Source organism: Salminus brasiliensis, chromosome 2, assembly GCF_030463535.1.
Source record: "Salminus brasiliensis chromosome 2, fSalBra1.hap2, whole genome shotgun sequence".
Lineage (NCBI taxonomy): Eukaryota > Metazoa > Chordata > Actinopteri > Characiformes > Bryconidae > Salminus > Salminus brasiliensis.
This window is the reverse complement of record NC_132879.1, coordinates 19653684-19672481: the sequence shown is the minus strand read 5'-3', so window position 1 is coordinate 19672481 and position 18798 is coordinate 19653684. Positions and strand designations below refer to the sequence as shown.

The window sequence follows — 18798 nt, the reverse complement described above, 5'->3', positions numbered from 1 at the left end:
GGCCTGTGCGAAACTGAAATGTAGTAACACCCCTTTGACCGCAATCACACCTTTTGCTTCAGTCTTTCAGTTCTTTTGGTTGGAATTTTTTCCACTCATCTTTGCAGAAGGCCTTTAGATATGAGATTATTGGGTCGTCTACACAGCTATTTTAAGGTCTAATCATAAATTTTCTATTGCGGCCAGGAGACTATCCAAAAGCTTCAGCTTGGGTCTCTTCAGGTAGTCCTGAAGATGTTATGGTATGTTTTGGGTCATTATCCTGTTGTAGAAGCCGTCCTCTTTTTAGATTTAGCCTTTTCATCAGTGGTGGACATTTGCTTCCAGGATCCATTCTCTCCTCCACCTGTGCAATACTCAACCCTACAGAATGAGAATCCACCCATGTTTCACAGTTGACAATGTGCTCTTTACATCAAATATAGTTTCTTTATCATTTTTTTTTTATTATTTGTTTTTATATTTATTTGTTTCCAGAACTCAACACAACTTTAGGTGGATGAGCTCACAAATAAGGTTGATTTTAGCAGCATATGAGCAGTTCTCTGAGTTTTCCTGGTCTTCTAGATCTCATCTTGATCTCCACAGTTCTCCTGAACATCCATGTCTTAATATTTCGCACTGTAGAAACTGCAGGCTGAAAGCTTTTTGTTATCTTATAGTCTTCCTTGCCGTGTGGGCATTGATTTGCTTCAGTTTTTAATGGTCTTTGGAACATTTGTTTAGAGGAGCCTGCATTGGATGAGTTTTCGTACAAGGTGTGAAGTACCGAAAAATTTTAAATAAGTCTTAGAAATTTGATTCAATGATTTGATTGAATTGGTGATATGTCTCAAACCTGATCAGACCTAATCTGCTTGTCAGATACATATCTGAGATGGGCAACACTTGCACATGCCACACTGATGTGGACATTTTCTTTTTTTTATACAGTAGGCTGAGCATATTATGATGAGCTACCGAGAACGTGTGTAGTACTTCTCAATCTCCAAAAGGACAATGTGTCAACTTACCAGGGGTGTCCAAACTTTTGCATAAGACTGTATGTAAGTAAGATCAAGAGAGGAGGATCCTGAGAACAAGCAAGCGGAAGGAGACTGAGAAATAGCCCAAATAAACAAAGAGCCTTGCACCGTGAGAAGAGATGGAGACACAGATAAAAGAAAGAGTGATTGAAGGAGAGGCAGATAGGATTGGAGAGAGAGAGTTGGAAGTAAGGGCTGCATGACTCCTTGCCCTTCCTAGAAAGAAGCTCAGATTAAAGAGTGGCCAGATTGGAAAATGCCTCCTGCCAGAAAGGAGCATCCTCCTAGGACCTCTGTGCTTTTACAGATTGCTTTGTGTTCTTGGAGCGGGGAGATGCTGTGTATCTGCTAATGCCCTTCCCTGCGCCCCTTTCAAAGGCCCGTATTCTTCCCGTTTCTAGTAGTTTTCTAGCATTATTATTATTATGTATTAGCTGTATTGAAATCCACTTACACTGAATGTCCACACAGAGCTCATGCAGTCTTCAAAAAGAAGCATTGCCAACAGAATGAGCCGCTGTGGAGAAGCTGCACATAAGCCTGTCACCATTCACAATGCCAAGCGTCAGCTCTAGGGCTATAAAGCCCCCCAGCATTGAGCTGTGTTGCAGTGGAACTGTACTCTCTGGTGTGATGTAGCTTCATCCAGCACCTTTAGAATGATTTAAAGTGGCATTTGTGATCCAGAACTAACCATCCAACGTCATTGCTTGACCTTGCTAATGCTTTTTGGCTGAATTCAGTCATATCTTTAAAAAAACAGTCTAGTGGAAAGCCTTTCCAAAGGGTAGACTGTTTCTGCAGCAGAGGGGCACCAACTAATTTTTAATACCTTTGATTTGGGATAAAACATGGATACAACTTTGATGTTAGCCCTGTAACAAGAACATGGTCATCGTTTTTTTTTTTATTATTATTCTGACGTGTTAGTAGAAAAATGCTGCTAGCTAGCTGAAGAGATGGTAAAGCCAGTCCACTAGGGTTATCTTTTAAGCTAGTTTGGTTCGGTTTATTTATATAGATTTACAGGGCCAGTGCACATTAATCAACATTTCTGTAAATCTGGCAGTTTAGCCAGTTTTGCTATTTTTCAACTGTAGTCCCTGTGTGAAGAAACAGACATGAGCTTGCTTCCCAGCGCTACCTTTCTCGATGGCACTACAGTGGCGAGTGGTACTAGAAAAGCCGTGGTCACAAGGTCTGTATCAGACAGGAACATTGCATGCTCACCGGTGAGTGTATTTAGAAACCTTGTCCCAGAAAACTGACTACAAAAGTACCAAAAGCACCAAAAAATCTAACATAACAAAATTGGCCCGTTTTGCAGCCTAGGTTATCTTCCGTGAGCTCTACATTGATTCACTAGACAGTGTTTGAGGTTCACGCTGTCAGTTGTACTGTTCAACTCTCATTATTCAACCATGCCAAGCTAAATACAGTTTGACATACTAGAGCACCTTTAAGAAAACTGCTACATATGTCCAAAAGTATCCAGACACTTCTTCTACTTGTTATATAATCTCTAAAGTAGTTTTTAGTATGGGCCTTTTAAAATCTCTGGTCTGATGATAATGGATTCTTTCTTGATTCCATTAGCATCATTTCTTGATCCATGTAGCTCCTGCTCAGCGGATGGTTCCTGGAAATGAGCATGGTTGAGACTTGGTCATACTAATCACAGACACACAAGCGCACACATACACACGCGGCAGGTCCGGCCGATTAAATTTAGTGTGCTTTGAACTTTACTGCAGAAAGAGGCCATTTAGAATTCTGCATTAATGTGGGGAAGGCGGAGGGGTGTTGGATGGCTCAGATGAAGATGCAGAGGTTGAGAAATGTGTGGGTTTTAAAGGCCTGTGGGTGTTTAGTGAGTGAACTTTTGTTTTCTATATATGTGTGTGTGTGTGTGTGTGTGTGTGTGTGTGTGTGTGTGACCATGCATGTGTCTTTGATCTCTTTTTAGGTGGTATGGGCAGAACAGCAGGTTGCCAAGCGGAGGAGGAAGAGAGATATTTACAGCGAGCCCACAGATCCAAAGTTCCCCCAGCAGTGGTACCTGGTAAGTGGACAAGCTTCAGCCTGCAGGCTCTAACTCAAATCCTCTATCAGTCAGCAGCAGTTAAGCCCTTCAGTTAAACTGTCGCCGGCATGCCAGAATAGATGAGACTGCCGATGGCTTTTGTTTTGGCATTTGCAATTAAAAGTCTTACAGCAGTTACTGGGGTATTTTAATTGAATTCGTCAGTAGAACTCAATCATCCACAGTCTCTAACAAACTGCTGCCATTTTAACCAGACCCTTCAGTCACAATTTGATTGGGATAATGTAGTTACGCTTGCTTGTTCCAGATAAGATAGACAGATAGATGGAGGGAGGGAGGGAGGGCGAGTAGAATAGAACGAGAGAGAGAGAGAGAGAGAGAGAGATGGAGCAGTCTATTAACCTTAAGGTTGTTCTTTTAAATAATTCATTATCAAAGATATTAGCCATTAAGAAGTGTGTCTCAGACCACCGAAGCAGACAGCAAAAATAGAATTGAACTAGGAGTCAAGAAAGAAGGATGAAGGTTGGTTGGGTGGGTTGGGTGCAGGTACTGTACTTTACCACATGAACTGTGTAAGACTGCAGCTGCCGTGTGGATTTGACCTGATCTGACCTGTATAACGTACGCAGGCAGTGCGCTGCATCTGTACTGAATGATGTGTTTCTCACATCCCTGACAGAAATTACCTGGAAACCTCAAACCTAAAGCCATCACTGCCATCAAGTATTAGATGTGTAATCTGTTAAATATTCTGCTCCTTCAAGCCAGCTGACAAGCCATCTGCATTGGAAAACATGCAAGGCTGTTTTGAAGCCGCTATGCTAGGAACGCAGATGCTGTGTGGTGATAGAGCACCGAAAATGCTTCTCTCTTTTTCTTTTTTTTTTTTTTTGTAGATTTTTTATTTTCATGGAGGAGAGCAGCCTGGTTTATTTGTGACAATTTGCCGGTTTGCAGTGATTTAAAAAGAGCCCAGTTATCTACTATCATGTCAGTAGCTGTCTTGTTATTCTAGGCGCGCCCAATTTCAAAAATTACATTCAATACATCAAATGTGGAGATTGGTTTCACACCAGATGAGTAGAAGAGCAGAAGTGTACTGAGAACAAAGCAGGCTTACAGAGATTGAAAAATGATGAGAAGAAGCCAAAAAATTTACTTTCATTAAAAAATGGTCAGAAAAGAGATGACTGAATGGAAAGAAAAGGGAGAAGAAGGAAGGACAGAACAGACAAAGAGAAATAAAGGAAAAACAACAAATGAGATAAAGTAGAAAAGGACAGAACTGATTAAAAAGGAAGAAAAGAAACTAAATAAGCAAAGAAAGCATAAATATTATCAGTTTCTCAGTGATTTTAGTCCCATCCAATTTTATGGACTGCACTTTCCTCCAAGGAATCTGGTGCCTTTTATCTTCTGTAAAAATGGGCGCCAACAATAACCTCCGGTTTTATTAATCGACATGTGGGTAAATATTCAATTATATCCTGTGGAAGAGGAGGGTTTTATTTATTTATATAATTATTAATTTATTTATAAGTATGGAGGCACTTCAGGAGGCATTTAGTTTCATCTTGCATAGCACAGGTCATTGGCAAACCTCTGTCAAATCCAAAAGAGAAGCCAAAGGTCTCCTCAGAGGCGCGACGCTTCTTGCAGCTTTAGGCAAGTCATTGTCTGGTGCTGCCTATAGACTACATAGATGTAGCGACTTATTTTCACACTAAAATTTCATTATCGCTATGAGTAGGTTGTAAGATTGGTTATCATCACATTGTTTTGGAGGTGACAGCAGTGTATGTCGAGTAGCCACTCCCATCCCAGTCATTTATGTAGAGATTTCTTATCCTATGTGAATCGGCCATAAATTTTACAGACGGCCGCATCACATTACTTCACCTCCCCAAGAAAGAGAACAGAAGGATACGTGATTAAATTTTAAATACAAGAAGCGGGGTAAGAAGCTAAGCAAGGTGGGAGCAAGGAAAGAAGGGTAACGGAAAGAAGGAAGAATGAAGAGAAAGAAAATCAAGCAAAGAAAGAACGAGCAGAACAAAATGATAAAGTGAAGGAAAGACAATAAAAAAAAAACAAGCAAATAAAGGAAGAAGGAATGAAAGAGAGAATAGATTGATGAATAGAAGGAAGAAGGAAAGAAGCTAATAAAAGAATGAAGGATAAAGGAAATATGAAGAGATGGAAAGAACTGGTCAGAGAAGGATGATGGGAGCGAATGAATGAAACAAGGGAGGAGAGATGATGCGAAACACAAAGGAAGAAGATAGAGAGGAAAGCAGGATTGGGGGGGTGTTGTTCTGAAGGGTCTTGCATCATGTTTGCTGAGTATTTGCATGTGTGCAGAGTGACTGTGTGTGTGTGTACTGCTTCACTAGCTGAGTGTGTGAATATGACTTCCTGCACCACACTGGGTTCTTCCTGCTGACAGCTGCTGTGTGGGGAAAATAGAGTAAAGATGCGAGTGTGTGTACGTGTGTGTGTGTGTGCACACGCGCACCTGTGGCACATCAGGAGTCCTCTCCATTTCCATTAGCTCATTGGGTGGGCTGTCCCACACTCGAGAAGGTGCAGTGTTTGTGATAGTGAGTGTGCATGCGTGTTTGTGTCTGAGTGAGAGTGTGTTAAGTTCAGCAGGTAGGACGCAGCACAGGGAGTTGTCAGTCAGAGAGGGAGACTTGGTGGCGTGGCTCCGGGGCTTCATGTAGAGAAGCTTCCACACCGAGCTTTACTGCTGCTCTCTCCACGTCAAGTATTCAGACTCCTGCTGACATCTCAGCTTTGCAGAAAGCAACTTTCTCACTTAGTGTGTTTTTCAGCCGTACAGCACCACTACCAGCTGCTACTGATTTGAAGACCCTAGGGATTTATCAGCACTTGTAAAAAGCCTGCTGAGAAGGTACAGATGATGTGTATTCAAATGTTAGACAGGGAAGCGACGTTCAGTTTTTATGTCCTTGAAAGTGGGCATCAGAGATGTAGGTTGGGCCTGAATATTTGTGGCACATTTATTAGGTTTGATATAAGGCAAAAAAACGCATTGCTCCAGAAGTACGTTTACGTTTACATTTACAGCATTTAGCAGATGCTCTTATCCAGAGCGACTTACAAAAGTGCTTTGCTATTAACCCAAGAAAAACCTCAGCTAGTTAGATTAGACTAATAGTTCAAAGATACCTCTAAGTTTAGACACTACTAAACACAAGTCAGTAAGGTGACCACTCTGCTATTCGCCCCAGTATTCTCAGAAGAGGTGGGTTTTCAGTCTGCGTTTGAAGACAGCGAGCGACTCTGCCATTCGGACACCCAGGGGAAGCTCGTTCCACCACTTTGGTGCCAGGACAGAAAAAAGCCTGGACGCTTGTCTTCCATGGATTTTGAGGGATGGCGGGTTGAGCTGAGTCGTACTTGAAGCTCGAAGGGCTCTTAGTGTAGATCAGCTTTTGACCATTGCTATTAAGTATAGAGGGGCTGGTCCATTCTGGGCTTTGTAGGCCAGCATCAGGGTTTTGAATCTGATGTGGGCTGCAGCTACAGAAAGCCAAGAAGTCCTGGTCTTGGTCTAGGTGTTCATCAGCATGTTTTTATCCCCCCTATTAAAATTAAAATTGTTTAGTCTGTGATAGTAGATGCTGTACTGTGATCAACTGTGGCATATGCGGCATGATTATGGGTTGTTGAAGACTTCTTTATAAATCTTGTGGTCTGCTTTGGGCTGATCTGGCCACGCTGGCAGTTGTTTCAAATGGTCTCAACTTGAAAATGATTTAGCCGACGTTGGATCGGCTGATTTCGAACTGTTCTGAGATTTTTTTAAATCCCTTCCCAAACTCATATGTATCTTCAGCCTTCTCACTTGAAGGCCTCAGAGAGCTCTTTGGATCTGGCCATGGTAATAACACTCACTTTACCAACCAAGAGCAAACCAAACTAAATATCTGAGGGTTAAATTGGATTCCTCCAAAATCCTCTTTAACAAGGTTCTGATTCTCTGCAGCTGATGTACTGCACTTGATTATTCTAATTTGAGACATTTTAAGCAGTACTAAATGTTGGGGTGTCCTAACTTTTGCCTCCAAAGGACAGCATTTCTAATTTATTTTAAACATTTGACAGTCTCGTTACACAGCCTCCAGCCTGAATCTAGTGTTACGAGTCTTGCCCAGTGTCTCTCAGGGGTGTAATGTGATGGGCTTTCCTGGCCAGGGGGGAATTCAACCCACTACGCTATGCCATCCACCACAAGTCCACAGGAGTCACATCTCTGCAGGAAGACCCCAATAGACTTCTAGTCTATCCTCTTAACCACTCGGTCACGACTACCGGAAATTTGGTAGTAAGTAATGAACATGATCAAACAAAGCCCAATATTTTCATAGCCTTTAATTTTGTTAGTACCAGAAATTGTCACTTTACACAGAGCAATAGTAGTATAACACACATCACTTGTGGATTTCCTTCTGTCTGAAATCGGCACTTACTGACCCAAACTGCACCCTGAATGAGAAAGGAAGCCTTGTGGATCCTTTGTACAGTATGTTGATAGAGGGGCAGTCTCTCACAAAAAGCTCTGCTTCTACAAGCTGATAGGTTTCACTTTTGTAGATGATGTGCATGTGTCGTACCTCCTGTGGTCTGCAGATTTAAACCAGTAAACCAGTGAGTTTCCATTGCACCCCTGGAATGACCAGTGGGGAGCCTGCATTACACTCTTTCTGGTATCAGTTGTTTTCAGACATTCAGTGAAATTGTGTTTTATAATGGGAGAAGACTATTAATGTGCTAATGTGTGTTTGTGTGCTGTACCAATACACATCAGCTCACTGTGTTCTAATCAGCAAAGCAGCTGTTTACTCTGCTTCTTTTTTCTGGTTTAAATGAGGATATGTCAGAATTGTTTGCATATATTAATGTAACTGTTGAAATGATTTTAGACTGACGGAAACTTGCACTGTATGATTACATATATAATGGGTTTCAGCATAGCTTTTCCGTGTCTGTAGGCAAATGCGGGGTGAAGATAAAAGCCTTGCTGTCATTTAATGCATTATTGTGTGATGCTTTGACAAAATGCATTTGGACACGTTGTTAAAGCAACTATTTGCCAAGCTGTTCACAAAGAGCAAATTAGTTCCAGCCTTGGAAGCATCGCCCATCTGTATGTGTGGTGGTGTACAATATACAAAAATCACAGCAGGCTATAATGATTCAGATGCCTGATAGAGATACCACAAAAGCCATGGCTTTCTTCACCCCGCAGTTTGTATCTTTCTTTTGGTATGTGTTTGATGCAACAAGAAAAATGCAGGCGCTCCTTTTTTGTTTGTTTTTTATTTATTTTAAACAGTCGTACAGTTCGTTCCCCCTATATATGTTATATAATTACCCCTGAGGTAGTATCTACAGCGGTGACACTTGGTCCTAAGTGGTCCTTTTTAGATGAAATAAACACTCATTAGACTCTCAGTTCAGTACAGATCAGCAACATATCAGTGATGTAGCAGCATCTGAACATTCATGAGGTTATCAAGAGGCTTTAACTGAAGACTTCTACTCAGTTCACCTGGTCTTTTCACTTTATCTGAAGAGTCCAGGTTGCAGATCTGTAGATGTTCACCTGAGAAATTCCTGATCATCTAACACCTCTAACACCGACCATCTCAACCTGCGGTTGTAGACCTGCTTCTGCTGACACCAGTCTGGAACTGGTGTTTAGCTGGATTAGGCTGAGACTAAGGGACCAGGGTAAGGGTCTGGATTAAGGTTTAGATTGAGGTTAAGGTTAGGAATGGGGCCTGGATGAGAGGCTTATGATAAGGTTTTGATTGAGGTTAAGGTTTAGGATTAAGGCCAGGGTTATGATAAGGTTTGGGTTGAGGTTAATGTTAGGATTAGGTTTTAGGGTGAGGATAAGGTTGGGATTAGGACCAGGATGATTGATAATGTTAGGTTATGATTGTAGTTAAGGTTAGGCTTAGATCCAGGGTTATTCAAGATCAAGGTGGTTTGGGTAAGGCATATAAAGGAAATCCTAATATCGAGCGAGCACAATAAGAAATAAAAAAGTGCAATGCCTCATTTACGCGTTCAGATTCTAGATTCTGTTACTGAGATTTAATTCTTCCTCTGACTTGCATTTGTCTTAGATGCGCTCTGGTGTTCTGATCCAAAGAGAAAGTAGTAGATAGCAGGCTTACCTTTTCTGCTGTGCACTGGCCACATGCCCTAGCTCTTTAATTCCACCAGTCTGTGATGTGTCGTCTAACATCTACCTTTAATTTGGCAGTACAACCCCAACCGACGGGACCTGCATGTGAAAGAGGCCTGGGCACAGGGCTTCACAGGGAGGGGAGTGGTGATCACTATCCTTGACGATGGGATTGAGAAGGATCACCCTGATCTGGCCCAGAATTATGTGAGTAGCTCTCTTATTCGAGAAGCTGTGTGAGTTCTGAATGGTGCAACTGCATGACCTCTTTCCAACATGTTACATCATAGAACATCATTATTCAGTACCTACACAGAACAACTGCAAACTGGGAGTTATTCATAAGTTATATGAATGAACCCATCGACAGGTCCAAGAGCATTTCATGAATTATTTCACCAAAAATTTTAATTAACACAATTTTAATTAAATTTTCCTTTACTCAAAATTAGGGTTGCATCGTAATACTGGTTTTAGGTATACCATGGTATGAAAGTATCAACCATGACATGTTTGGTGTCCAGATTGTTCTTTAGTTGTGCAGTGGAACTAAATGGTGAATCTAATAGAAATCTGTCTTCTAATATAATTGAAGCATACAAGGCTAATATAATTTAGCTAAATATAATATAGGGTTATATTAGGAATGCACAATCAGAATCAGCTTGAATTGGCAGGCTCCTTGACATGCTCTCAGTTGTACTCTTTATATTTGGGTCTGTATTACCATTTTAAAGAAAAATCATAAGCCTGCTAAGTAAAGTCATACTGCATTTAAAAGCTATTAAACCCTTACAAAAACGGTATAGCCTGTCACCTATTAAATTGTAGCATTTTATTTGATTAAAGCTGTTTACATATAACTGTGAACTGCACTGCAAAATATATCTTAGCAAGTAAAAGCCTCCTCTAGTCTAAATATCTGATATTTTTCGTTTTTAGATTGTTGAAAAATTATATAGAATTGTTCAACTTATTTCTCACAATTTTTTACCTGGTTTAACTAATTGTATCTACTGAAAGTGTCTTATTCCACTGGCAGATCTTTTTTTGTATCATGCAGTGATTCTTTTAGGTCTTATATTAAGCAAAATGCCCTGCCAAAATTACCTTTTCCAGTAGATAAAATCCAATACAATAGACTATACAATGCAATGTACAATAACCCAATCAAACAAGGTCAATTTAAATTGCTCAACACAACTAATATAACAAGTGGTTTCTCCAAATTCAGCACAGGCCTGAAAAACAAAACTGGGTCTTTTTTGGTCTATGGATCAGAAGTAAGTATGGAGAAGGAAGAATGAAGTATACTCTTACAGTAAAGCATAGTGGTGGCTCACAAATGCACTGGGGCTGCTTTGCATCCTCTGACAATGGAAACATGCAAGATGGATTCAGTCGAGTATCCTTGGAGATCCTAGGGGAAAACAGCATGCCTTCTGTGAGGAGGCTGAAGCTTTGGTGTTATAGTGCCTTTCAACAAGAAAAGAATCCCACGCAAACCTCAGATCTAACTTGGTTTCAGAAGAAGTCCTGGCAGATTCTGGAGTGGTCGTCACATTCGCTTGACTTAAACCTCATAGAAAGTCTAATGGGTTGAAGAAGGCGGTTGCAGCACACAAAAATATTAGTGAACTGGAGGCCATTGCCCATGAGGAATAGGCTAAGATTCCTCAGGAGCGCTGCCAGAAACTGGTGTCAGGCCATGTTTCACGTTTGCAGCAGGTCATGAAGTCAAATGGCTGCTGTACCAAGTTCTGAAGAAGCTTGTCATGAAGTTGTTGATTAATTCTGAAACTGCAGCAGTCGTTAAAACTTTTGTCATTAAAAAAGTGCAATTTTGTGTTGAATTTGGAGAATGCACTTGATTATGTATTTTGTAAAATATATCATATATTTGATAGGTTATTGTAAACAGCTGAAAGTTTGTAAATGTTTTTAATAAAGTAAATCATGTAACCAGGCAAAGAACCAAAAGTATTCACATGAGTGTTCAACACTCTGTATATATACCCTTGGCTTTATCCCATTTGGTTGCCAAACATTTGAATCTTTTTTTTAAGGGTGTACTTTTACAGTTTTGAGGTCTGACATTTGAGCTACAACATTAATGTAGCAAAAAAAGTGACATATGTGGAATAGAAGTAATTGACAGTAAATCTACTGACTGATTACCTATATTTGGAATAAGGGAAATCTATGAGCTGTTTCTTTAGAGAGGTCACCTCCTATCACTGGGCCACAGCCGTTCATTGCTGGGAGTCTGAGAGCTCAATATACCCTGCTGTTCTCTGGGAAATTCCTCTCTCCTTCTTGGCAGGCAGACTCAATGAAATTAAATTCAGTTCTGTTCGGTGCTTTTAACAGTGGACATTATCTCAAAGCAGCTTTACAGGAGTCCAGGTGCCTAATGAGCAATTGTCGATAGTGACTTTGGAACCAAAACTCAAAAACGAATCCAATCCTCCTGTGGTCAACACTAGATAACACAATTACAATAGTGAGAGTTAACCAATTGCTAATGTTAAAGTCCATCACAGTACAAAGACATACAGATTTACAAGCTAACATATATGGACCTGGGGATAAGGCACATAAATACACATAATACACATTTCCATAAACACAAGGCAACGTCATCACTGGTTCACAAAGTACAAAAGACAACAGGGGGACGAAATCTCAGAGCACAGCCTGAGTCATGAGTAAGTAAGTGGTGTACCTATGATTGGGTTATTGGGTGTAGGGTATTCATATGCACAATCTGCCCCATTATTCATTCTGTTGGAGCGGGAGGAGGCATTGTGAAGCCTGAGAGCACTCAGCAAAAACGTTCCCCATAAGAGCTTCCTCAAGTACCTTGAGGAATGAGCCAATATCTAAAGGGGCTGCCGGATATCACGCTGCGGAAATGGTTTGCAGAATAGTTCAAAAATATTCTCCAATTTTGCTGCCATTTTTCTGTCACTATCTTCAGTGAGTCCTTTGTTGGCAACTTGTGAAGAGAAATCATGAATTTTGTCTTCATCCTTCTAGGCTGATGGCTAGCATGCTATAGGGGCTGACATTGGGGATGCAATTCACAAGAGAAAAAACAGCGCAGTCAGTGACTTTGTGGGGCACAGCTCCATCATACAGTAGAAACCTATTTTGCTGGCCATGCTTCAAACAACGATTTCTTCAGTGTCTCCAGTGCCTTTATCCTAGTCTTTCTTCAGGATACCCAGGTCTAAGGGCACATCCTTACATTGACAGCATGGCTTTTCAAGACGAATGTACCCTCCCTGCTCAGTGCAAAGGGTTGCCCAAGTGTACTAAAAAACCTCCAGTACAAGTTTTATTGTAAATTCACCCAACAGAAGCTGAAAATCGGCTTTTAAAAGCCTGCAAAATGTTGGATCTTCAGTCATACACAATTAAGACATGAAGGTGATATAATTGAACAAAAATTAAACAGAGGAAATGTCTTTTAAAAATCATTTGTAAAATAAATTGAGTATAAATGCAGTTTTCTTGTGAGGATAAAGTTAGACAATGCCGAAACCTTAAAAGGCCAATGCCTTAAAAATATCTCAGAACAGTTTTCTGAACATTTCACAGTTCAGAAAGAAATGAAAGTTAGGAGAACATATCAAACTAATGCCTAACGAGTTCAGCCCAAGAGCAGACCGCAAGGTGCATAAAGAAATCTCCAACTATCCTAAAATGTCATTACAGGACCTACAGGTAGCTCTTCAGCACAGCTGAAGTCAAAGTACAGTATCTACCATCAGAAAGAGACCACACATGTTTGCTTTTCATGGGAGGTGTGCAAGGAGGAAACACATTACTGTCAAATATAAATAAATAAATAAGACTGAACACCAGAGAACACCTAGACCAGGACGTCTGGCACAGTGTGCTTTGGACAGATGAATCTTAAGTGTTGCCCTAATGTAACGTTTTCAAATGACTGTACTTTTCCTTTATTTATTCTTATTATTATTTAGTGATCTAAATCTTAATACTAATAAGATTTCTAATGATTTACCTACCAGACACCCATATCACATATATACTATACATGCCTCTCTTTTCTGAATTTACACCAGGGTAATTCCTACGCGTCAAACCGTTTTTTTGGCGAATGATTCCAAAAAACACTCCTCAAAAGTTTATTTTTTTAATCTATGTTCAAACTAGCCCTATTTGCTGGGAAAACCGTGATCCTGGCAACCCTGTCAGTGTATTATGTCTTCCTCCAGGATCCAGATGCGAGTTATGACGTGAATGACCGAGATCCAGACCCTCAGCCCAGATACACACAGCTGAACGATAACAGGTAAGCCTGATGATCACTGGATACACTTCATGATGAACCAACACTGGGAGTGTGATAGGGTGGTAGAGTCAAACACACAGCAGAACACCTTTTTTATGAATCATGTAAGGGACTCCATATGCTCAGTGTAACATGATGGCACAATTCATACTGTAGATAAACACACACGCGCGCACACACGCATTTTCAGCCATAACTGTCCCCCTTGTAAAAGAGGAAGTAAACTATGTGGAATTTATGATTTGTTTGGCGCGTAAAAGCCTGAAAGCCCGGCCAACCTGTCGTTCAGTGCGTGTTTATGTAGTCTGTGCACCTGGCCGGTACCAAAAGGCTCTCCCCTCTAAAAGCTCATGAAAGATTAATTCTGGAGGAAATCTCATAACTGTCGAATGAGGAGACGTGCTGTTAGTTCCCCTTGAGAGAGGGTGTCCTTCACCGCCTTTCCCTCTCCACTGACTCTCATTTCCACTCGCTCTCCTCCTCTCCGCTATTTCTCTCCCTCTCTCCTTCCTTCAAGCTGTGAGTGTCAGTCGCCCGCAGCAGCACAGCAGCAATTAACCCCCCTCTCTCTTTCGCTCTCTCGCTTGCCCTTTCTTTCCTACTTTCTTTCTTTCACTTTCTCTCTCTCTCTCTCTCTCTCTCTCTATCTCTCTCTCATACAAATTTCCTGTCATTTTCTTTCTCTTCTTCTTACAGCTTCGTTTTTCACCCTCCTCTCCTTCTCACCATTCTTTTTCTTGCTCTCCCCCACTGTCACGGCTCTCTCTCTCGCTTCTGCCTCCTGCTCAGCCTGCTCCCTCATCTTCTCTCTCTCTTGTTCTCCCTAGGTATCCCACTTTTCTCTTAGTCTCTCTCTCTGTTTCTCCTCCCTTAATTACACTCTCACTCTCCTCTCTCTTTCTCGCTTTCTCGTTGTTTTCTCTTGCGCTGTTCGCAGTCTCTCGGTCACCCTTCTTCATTTTCTCAATCTCTTTCCTTTTGAGCCTTTCTTTACTCTTCTCCCTTTATCACGCTCTCTGCTCTGCTTCTCACACTCACTCATTGTCATTTTCTCACTCCCACTCTGTCTGATTTTCTTTTTCTTATCTTGTTCTGTCTGTTTCACTCATCACCCCTCTGTCCCTGTCCCCCCTCTCTCTCTCCTGTATCCCACTGCCTGCTGTCATTTTCTCTCTAGCTCTCTGCTTTCTCTCCTTGTAGTCTTTCTCTTTGTCCTCCCTTTATCTCTCTCTCTCTCCCCCTCTCCACTACCCCACTTTGCCTTCTCTCTCTCATTTTCTCTTTCTGTCTCTTGTTCATTTTTTTTTTTTTTTTTATAACACTCTTTCCTTCTCTCTCTCACACTCACACTCTCTTCTGTATTCCGCTCGGCCTGCTGGGATGCCTGGAACTTGCCATGTAGTTTTAACACTATTATGTTTCAGAACACTTTCTGCTGAACTTCAAAGATTCTGTCTCTCTCCTGGAGGATGTTTGTTTCCTTTCTCTGACTCCGTACTCTCTCCACCCCCCCCCGCCCCCCCAACCCCCCCCCCCCTCACTCACACTCACCTAATTTTTTTTTTTTTGTACTCTTTCTAGGATGTTTTCTCTTTCCCGGTTTCGTTGTTTGGTAGTAAACCCACTGAGATTAGGATATCATGGCTGTTAAGGAGTCTGTTGTGTTTATTCTTCCAGTTTGTTGAAATTTCTGATACTCGCAGTCTTTCAAGAAGTAAATTAAAGATCACTAGTTAAAACTGTGAGGGAAGCAGATGGAGCCCAGGGACTGTTCCTCACCGTCTCGCCCCCAGCCTGTTCCTCAGCCCGCCCCCAGAGCGCATCGGGCCCAAAACCCTGTTTCGGAAATGTTGGGGGATTTGCCTCAAATCCCATGCTTTCCGGGCTGCCTGCCAGAGTGCCTTTTTGCTCATTGCTCTGCTTTTCTTTTTCCTTTTTTTTTTTTTAACTCTTCTTTGGAACCCCACGGTGGATGAGAAGAAGAAGCGCAGAAGCCAATATCTCCTTCGAGTAGTACCGCTCGCAAAGTGCCTTAAAGCAAACCTGGTGTAATGAGTTTGTTAAAACCAGTGCCATGATCTCCCAGGTCCCCAGGCCAGCTGTTCTAGCCTGTTCTTTCCTGAAAGCGCACGTATGTATGTGTATGTGCATGTTCCCCCAGTGTTTGCTTTTCATATGGTGGCTCGGTTATTGCCAGATGGACAGTGGAGCGGTGTAAGGGTGCTTAGAGGCCCCTCTCTCGTAGCTCCATGTGAGCCGAGTTGAGACGCAGAGGAGAACAGACGAGTCCCTGGCTCTCTCTAGCTCTCACTGTGCCACTCCTTGCCGGCTCAGGGAAAAGCCTACAGGAAGCAAGGCAGCGCTTTCGCACACACTTGAGCTGTCAAGACGATTATAGTCTAGTGAATCAATTCAAGGCCATGAAATGAGAAGCAAATTTGTGTTTTCTGTCCATGGCACCGAAATTGCACGGCCCTTTTTTAGTCAAGCCGAACAGAGGAGAAATTACATCAGATGAGTGGTGTTATTCCCCAACGAGGGTCCAGCCAACTGTGAGAAAGTGTGAGGAACAGTCTACACTCACCTCCCAATGAGATTATATGAATATATTCATAAGGAACTTGGATTAAAGAGAGGGAGGGAGGCCATCTGTTCTGTGAAGGTCAGCTCATTTGTAATTTTTTATTGCCGGGTTTGAATTCCTCTCCATTCACATTCGCACCCATATCCATAATTTAAAGCTCTTCTCAGCCAGCTGCCCCCCCTCCACCCCGCCCCCGGCAGTTAATTCTATTGAACCCTTTTGCGTGCTTCCACCTTCAGTGGCTCTGTTTTGTTTCCTTCACCCTAATGTAAAGTCAATACCATAGACCCCAGCAAATGAAGGAGATGGCAGTGGTGGGCCCTGCACAGCAGCTTTGTCTCTCCAGTCGTTTCAATCTGTATTCATCAATTTGCTGAGCTCCAGATTTCCCCACCACTCCAGCCTCAGTTCTTCAGTCTCTTCAATCAAGCCGGTCTGTTGGGCATGGCCAGCTTGACGTGGCCAGCATTCCATCTGTTTAGATTTTCTCTCTGGATCTCTTATCAGTGCTGTAAAGCTCAGTCAGATTACTTCTCCATTAGCTAGTCTGTCTGAACGGGGCTGGCAGAGCCGGGCGCCGTGTTTGTTTATGGGTCGCGTTCAGGTGGCCTGTTTGTTTGGGTTTGTGATTTTCAGGTGTTTGAACTGCTGCCTACAGAAGTTCCTGAGGCATTTCTGGCAGCTCTTCTATTATCACACTTTTATCACACTTTATTCTTTTCTTCATCTTCCGCTGCAGTCTCAGTCCATCTGGCGTCCTATACTCATTCACCTCTTGTCACTCTTTTGTTTTCTCTCTTTTTTTTTTTCTCTCTTTGGTTTTCTCTCACGTGACATATCTTTTTAACTTGACTGGCGTAGTTATTTAAATGGATGTCCGAATTCTGTGTAGTGTTTGCTTACTTAACTGGGTATTTGTGTAAGACGGTACGGTCGGAAACATGCTATTTCTGCCATTTAACCATCTCTTCTGTGTTAATAATGCGTTTCTCAATGCTGCTGTTGGATATTTACGCAATGTAAATAATGGAATCTACCAAAGTGGGAAATGCGTAGATCAGCGGCCACTAATGGGTGGACCGTGGCCCAAGTCTGCACCCAGACTCCTATCTCCTATGTCCTATCTGAAAAGAAAGCCAGTCAGAGGAAAGTTAATTGGCATGGCAAGCTCTAAAAATAGCAAAGTGGACCAAAAACCAAGCTTTTAATCAAGAATGGACAGACGTGCACATGCTTCCTCTTTCCACAGGCAGGCCTAAACCAGTGTGTCTCATATGTTCAGAGACCGTGGCAATTATTAACCCTCTGGAGTTTAAGGGCAGTTTTTCGATTTGTGCATATCTTCTTCCTTTAAAGGCACTTGCATATTAGAAAATACCCACATGTTTTATATCATAATGTTCAGAACAGTCTCCGCTCTCTCTCTAATGAGACCCCAAGTGACCCAGAGCACTATGTAAAGAGAAACTTCACACTAAGTGTGAAAAATTGACAACCAAAATTCTTCTTCTTCAGGTGAAAACTTTACTCGTAGACAAATTGTTCTGATGCTCAAAATGGATTTACCAGAGAAGACGAGTATCTGAGTGTCCATTGGTAAGTTTCACACAAACCCATGGACCGAAGCACAAATGCACCAATTACAGATGAGAGACAGCCGACAGACACACACATCCACCTGTTAGGCACGAGACAAGTATCTCAACTCGTCTTCACAGCCTTGTAACTCTGGATGTGAGTCACGTACGATCTGGAAATGAGATGCAGTCGACCGGGCGCGATCTACAGATTCAGGGAAAGTTTGAACCGTATTTCTTTGCTGAGTTGTCGCAAAGATATGAGCAATGAGAAATGAGAAACATTGGAAAACAGTTTTAGTTTTCGTTTTTTAAGCATTCCGTTTTTTTTTTCTTTTCTTGTAATGAGAAAATAGCATTTATTTCGAGTATTTCTTTAGAATACATCCAGTTCAGTGTGAAAACTGACATTAAATATTGTTTACATATATTTAATTGTAATTTTACTGTCATTTAATTAAACATTCAGTTGATGACCACAGTAAATATTACTTAATACTACTTCAGTACACAGGTTTTGGGACTAAATTACAGTGGGGGGGGGGTGTATTTAGTCAGTCCCCAATTGTGTCCCCATAAGTTCTCGCTCACCGTTCTTGTGATCATTTTGACCCCATGGGCTGAGATCTTGCGTGGAGCCCCTGATCGAGGGAGATTAGCAGTGGTCTTGTAGGTCTCCCATTTTCTGATTATTGCTCTCACAGCAGATTCCTTCACACCAAGCTGCTTGCCTATTGCAGATTCAGTCTTCCCAGCCTGGTGCAGGTCTACAATTTTGTTTCTGGTGTCCTTCGACAGCTCGGATAGTTTGGAGTGTGACTGTTTGAGGTTGTGGGCAGGTGTCTTTTATACTGTTAACAAGTTCAAACAGGTGCCATTAATACAGGTAATGAGTGGAGGACAGAGAAGCCTCTTAAAGAAGAAGTTACAGGTCTGTGAGAGTCAGAAATCTTGCTTGTTTGTAGGTGACCAAATACTTATTTTTCACCATTATTTGCAAATAAATTCTTTAAAAATC

General features: G+C 41.7%; 1 protein-coding gene across 1 annotated transcript in view; it reads left to right on the top strand.

Annotated features, from left to right (window-relative positions):
* The window catches only part of furinb (furin (paired basic amino acid cleaving enzyme) b), a 122878-nt gene that overhangs the window by 70536 nt on the left and 33544 nt on the right, over positions 1-18798 (top strand). The window contains exons 4-6 of the mRNA XM_072669752.1: positions 2992-3087; positions 9374-9502; positions 13543-13619. Of these exons, the coding sequence (XP_072525853.1) occupies positions 2992-3087; positions 9374-9502; positions 13543-13619 (302 nt within the window). The remainder of the gene's footprint in view (positions 1-2991; positions 3088-9373; positions 9503-13542; positions 13620-18798) is intronic.